Genomic DNA, 6,000 nt, shown 5'->3' on the forward strand with positions numbered 1-6,000 from the left:
ATGATCATATAAAGAGCGGTGGTGATAACAGATCCGTACACACACACGTAGACAGTAACACACACAAATGTATAATCACACATACACTAACAACAAGCTCGTTGTTTTCCCTATCAAATATCAGTGGACAACACACACACACACACACACACATACGTATATATGATATAGGCCTATCACATGTGAATGTGTGTGTATATACAATGTTGTAGAGCAGGTTATGGTTACGTAAGAACAGCCTTGAATTTACGTTGTCACTGACATTAACCCTACTCTCTCACACTCATTAATTTTATTGTTATTAACACACACACACACTAACAAATATATAAATACAAATACACGAATATATATATATATATATATATATATATATAACACACACACACACACATACAGCAAACACCACAAGACCACAAGTCATAGTCGAAAGCACAAACAATTTAGGAAAGACGACCACAGAAAAATCTCTTGTCGTTTCATTCTATCTCTTCTTTGGTTTTTTTAAACACGACAGAGATATAAAAAGTTGCTGATGGGCAGTGCTGGAACAATTATTGTTTAGTTACAGTGACGCAGGGTTCGAACCTGACCTGTTCACCATCGTACTCCGGCCCTTTCAAGTGCCCCGGCCAGGAATAATTAGGCCATATGTCTCTGTGGCAGGGAGTTCACCCCTATCAGAAGTCAAACAGTTAAACGGACCTGTTTGTCTCTGGAGGCGAACGAATATTTTGAATGTTGGCGGTAAGGAGTGAGTAGTATATTCTATTCAAGGAGTGGACTCCTGATCAACTGACTGACCAAACCTCTCTTTAATAAACCTACACGAAACCATAACACCTATGAAAGTTGACTCACCCTCTTTATAACAAAGAGCGGAAAAAAATAAAGGACCTTTAAAAACAACACCTGGACCCTTTATTTTCTTCATCTATCGTCGATCCCTTTAACAGCTGATACTAAAGGTTATAACAGGAACTCTAGCTAACCCAGCTATCCTGAGAACTAATTTTTGTTTTAAATCAACAACGGAATACCATAATCTCCCGGAAATCTGTCGTTTTCCCCCTCCACCATGCTCCTGGTTCTGCTATTACCGTCCCTTATTGCTGTTGTCGGTTCTCAGTTCCCGCAACCCCAACCTTATTTAAAGATCTGGTCCACGGCGTTAACCGCGATTCGAAACAAGACTTTTTTGTCGAAAGAAGCCAGTTACCTTGAGACGGTTTACAATGAGTTCGAACCCAGCTACGACGCGTCCGGGCCGACGAAGATGCTTCTAGAGAGAGCAGAGCAGCTGTCTTCGATAGATATTTGTGAGATATTGGCCAGTTTGGGGATCAACACGAAATGCTGCTCCCACACTGGAATGGTTTTCTCGTCCCTCGTCAAGAAAGAGATGTGGGCCTTAAAGAGTAAGTACACGTTTTTCTTTACCTATACACACACACAATGGAGACGCAATGGTCCAGTGGTTAGGGCAGCGGACTCGCGGTCATAGGATCGCGGTTTTGATTCCCAGACCGGGCGCTGTGAGTGTTTATTGAGCGAAAACACCTAAAGCTCCACGAGGCTCCGGCAGGGGATGGTGGCGAACCCTGCTGTACTCTTTCGCTCCAACTTTCTCTCACTCTTTCTTCCTTGTGCCTGTAATTCAAAGGGTCAGCCTTGTCACACTGTGTCACGCTGAATATCCCCCGAGAACTACGTTAAGGGTACACGTGTCTGTGGAGTGCTCAGCCACTTGCACGTTAATTTCACGAGCAGGCTGTTCCGTTGTTCGGATCAACAATACACACACAGACACGTGTGTGTATGTGTGCAGTATACATCTATAGTTATGCCTCTGCGCGTGTGTGTGTGTGTGTGTGTGTGTGTGTGTGTGTGTGTGTGTGTGTGCACGCATACCAACACGTGCGTGAATGCTGGCAAGCCTGGCAGAATGGTTAAAAAGTTCACGATAACCGTATCCTGGGTTCGATCGTGCAGTGTGACGTCTTGGGGCTTTATGCCTGTTACCGTTGCCTCAACAAAACCCAGACTTTGTACGTGGATTTGGGGTAAATGGAAACTGTATAGAAACCCTGTCACGTGCATTCACTAGGGTAGAGCCTTGTCACACGCTGTGTTATGCTGATCCCATTAAAATATGTGACTGGAATACTCGGCCACTTATTTGTTAATTCAGGAGACCTGTTTATTTAGTTTTTGCGTATGTTTACACACACGTATATTTTATATATAGCCATTTACGGACGTGGTGAACGAGAAGAGGTATTGATATGGCTGTATGGTAAGAAGCTCGCCTCCCAACCATAAGGTTCTGTGTTCAGTCCCTCTGCGTAACACCTTCGCTAAGTGATCTACCCTCGGGCCCATCAAAGTCTTAGGGGTGGATTTGGTAGACGGAAACTGAAAGAAGCCCATCGTACATAATGTGTGTGTGTGTGTGTGTGTGTGTGTCTGTGTTTGTTCCCCACTACCACTACCTGACAACCGGTGTTGGTGTGTTTACATCCCCAAAATTTAACTGAAACAAGTAAAAGAATAAAAGAAGAAAAAAACGTCAAACTAATACACCTGCTTGTTGTTGTCTCACCTGTCATCAGCTAAGCTTTACCTGCTAGAAATAGCAGCCTCAATTTTTTTTTTTTAATTAGGTCCTAATGCTGGATGTTCAAAACCCAAATGGGGCGGGGGCAGATTTCCAATCCCGAGATCATCCCGATTCCAAAAAAACTATAATATGTCTATATAGAGCAAATGTAGATTGAGGGACAGGCGTCCAGGACAGACAAACAGAAATCTTGTCACACACAAGTGTGGGTTGGATAGGTCTTGTCCAAACCACTCTTCCACCACTTGTCATTCATTTCGTTAATAAACATACTATCACTCTTTCACTCTTTTATTTGTTTCAGCCATTTGACTGCGGCCATGCTGGAGCACCGCCTTTTGTCGAGAAAATCGACCCTAGGACTTATTCTTTGTAAGCCTAGTACTTATTCTATCGGTCTCTTTTTGCCGAACCGCTAAGTTACGGGGACGTAAACACACCAGCATCGGTTGTCAAGCGATGTTGGGGGGACAAACACAGACACACAAACATATACACACACATACATATTTATATATGTATATATATATATATATATATATATATATATATATATATATACACACACACACACACACATATATATATATATATACATATATACGACGGGCTTCTTTCAGTTTTCGTCTACCAAATCCACTCACAAGGCTTTGGTCGGCCCGAGGCTGTAGTAGAAGACACTTGCCCAAGGTGCCACGCAGTGGGACTGAACCCGGAACCATGTGGTTGGTAAGAAAGCTACTTACCACACAGCCACTCATGCGACTATGACATTTTTGGCATCAACTTTCGCTTATTTCTTACCATTTCTAACTCTACTTTCCTTCCCACCTCAATTACTTGAGCCCCACCGCCCACCATCCTAATCATTATCATATCTCAATACCAGCGCACCCCCATCTCTTGCTTCCGATAAACAGCTGTTTTCCCTGCTTTCTTTCGGATATCTCATTTCTACCTCGTTATTCATTCTGACCGATATTACCACTCAGAACAATTTGTTTACAATATTTCAAAACAACTTAGCTTTCACACATTTACATGCATGAGTGCTTGCTCTCTCTCTATCTATCTATCTATCTATCTATCTATCTATCTATCTATCTATCTAGCTGTTTATCTCTCTATCTATCCCTACATGTATCTATCTATCTGTCTGTCTGTTCATCTATACTTGTTTGTATCTATGTCTGTCTATTTCTACGTGTACCTATCTATCTGTCTATGTGTCTATCTATTACACTATTTCTACGTGTACCAACCTACCTACATACATACATACATACATACATAACAAATAACAAGGGATTAGCTCTCTGTTGGCACGCCAGGTTAACGATATTGTTTAGATTAGTGAAGAACTCCAGATAATCTTATGGCAGGGTCCAAGGTTATGGTTCATTTGAAGACAAATATCCGTCAAATGTAAATAATGTAAATAATCTATTACTTTCTTTATCTAGCTATCTACTTGTCTCTATCTGTCTATATCTCACTACCATCTCTCTTTCTCTTCCCCCCTCTCTCTCTCTAACTATCTATCTGTCGATCTACCTACCACCTACCTATTCATCGATAAACAAACATACCCATCTCTATTTAAAATGCGTGAGGACCAGAACCAGGGGTGATCTCACAGACCACCCCTATTCCTCACCTGTCCATTGTACCAGGTTCCCACTCCCTGTCTGGTCCTTGATGTCAACACTCTATTTCAGACTTTATTGCCTATCAGCTCATTTTCTTTCCACTGAACACACAAAGGTATGACCACCAAGCTTCTCAGCTCTGAAAATATGGCCAGAATATTGTAGAGTGTACCATCACGACTTCTGTTTTTCTTCCATTTCCTCCAAGATATTGTACCTGCAGTATACGTGCTAGCTTGTCCAACCCATGCTAGCATGGAAAGCGGACGTTAAACAATGATAATATACCATTCTGCTTAAATAATGGAAGTGCAGATACAATGTCCCTGCATATCTCACATCTGTTTTCATTCCTCCACTTCACTCTCTATTTCATATCTTCTCTAGAATAACTATTGCTTAACCATTTTCTCACACCGTCTCTGATGAAGGGATATATAAAATATCCTGGAAACAGCTGTAAGACCACCTTCTCTTTATAAATGTTCTGAAATCTTTCACCACCTTGGATTTTTATCTCATACTGTTAATTTCTTATATATATATGTTTTATATATATATATATATATATAAGCATGCTAATATATGACCTACAATGGACTCCTCATTCGCATAATCACTGAACCTGGAGCTTTACTGTAGTCTGTCCATAGCACTTACTCAGCGTTACCTGACACCTTTGGGTCTTCTTGGCACCATTACCTCTCATAACCTGAGCACTCCACAGACACGTGTACCCTTAACGTAGTTCTTGGGGGATATTCAGCGTGACACAGTGTGACAAGGCTGACCTTTTGAATTACAGGCACAACAGAAAACAGGAAGAAAGAGAGTGAGAGAAAGTTGTGGTGGAAGAGTACAGCAGGGTTCGCCACCATTCCCTGCCGGAGCCTCGTGGAGCTTTTAGGTGTTTTTGCTCAATAAACACTCACAACGCCCGGTCTGGGAATCGAAACCTATAACCGCGAGTCCGCTGCCCTAACCACTGGGCCATTGCGCCTCCACATCTACTAGGTATATTTCTCTGATATTCAAATGAGGTTTGCTAATTTTTCACCCAATATCTCGCTTATTTCTATTTAAAATGTTATTTTGAAATGTTATTTTGATCATTCCAGCGTGTTTCTAAGGCTGTTTTATGCTAGAAATCAAAGGTTCATAAAAAAAAAAAAAATTCCAGTTAATAGAATTATGGGAGGTAATGGGTTAAATTGTCCTAATCACTGGGCCATTGCGCCTCTACTATCGCCCCAGTATTCCATTGGTGAATATAGAATATTAAACTAATTCTATGTAATCTTCCCTTTCTATTGTTGATAATATGGTATCTATATATTTTACCATGGTTTTAGTGATTAAACTATTCATTCCTTTCCATGGTGTTCTACCCGACTGATCACGTTATCATTTTTATAAAGGCCTTTATGTAAGTAGACTTCCTAATTATGTACCCAAGGAAATTATATTAGCTTGTATATAATAGCACCGGTAAGTTCACAACTGATAATATAGCTTTTAGCTTATAATTAATATACAGTTAACATGTTTTATCGCTAGTATTTATATATATATATTGGGCAAGTGTCTTCTACTATAGCCCTGGGCTGACCAAAGCCTTGAGAGTGGATTTGGTAGACGGAAACTGAAAGAAGCCCGTCGTATATATGTATATATATGTGTGTGTGTGTATGTGTTTGTCCCCCCCCCCCCAACATCACTTGACAACCGATG

The 6,000-nt window shown here is 40.9% G+C and overlaps 2 protein-coding genes across 3 annotated transcripts in view; one reads left to right on the forward strand and one right to left on the reverse strand.

Annotated features, from left to right (window-relative positions):
- The window catches only part of LOC106882704 (nose resistant to fluoxetine protein 6), a 58,257-nt gene that overhangs the window by 25,623 nt on the left and 26,634 nt on the right, over nucleotides 1-6,000 (forward strand). Inside the window, exon 1 of one of the 2 annotated variants that reach the window (XM_089345808.1) lies at nucleotides 384-1,418. The exons of the other annotated variant lie outside the window; for it this stretch is intronic. Coding sequence (XP_089201934.1) covers nucleotides 1,079-1,418 — 340 coding nt within the window. The 5' untranslated portion in view covers nucleotides 384-1,078. Of the gene's footprint in view, nucleotides 1-383; nucleotides 1,419-6,000 lie in introns of those variants that run through there. 2 annotated transcript variants of the gene reach the window in all.
- The window catches only part of LOC106871794 (uncharacterized), a 39,559-nt gene that overhangs the window by 13,951 nt on the left and 19,608 nt on the right, over nucleotides 1-6,000 (reverse strand). The gene's annotated exons all lie outside the window — the stretch shown is intronic.

The sequence above is a fragment of the Octopus bimaculoides genome, chromosome 30, assembly GCF_046866305.1.
Source record: "Octopus bimaculoides isolate indiv1 chromosome 30, ASM4686630v1, whole genome shotgun sequence".
NCBI lineage: Eukaryota > Metazoa > Mollusca > Cephalopoda > Octopoda > Octopodidae > Octopus > Octopus bimaculoides.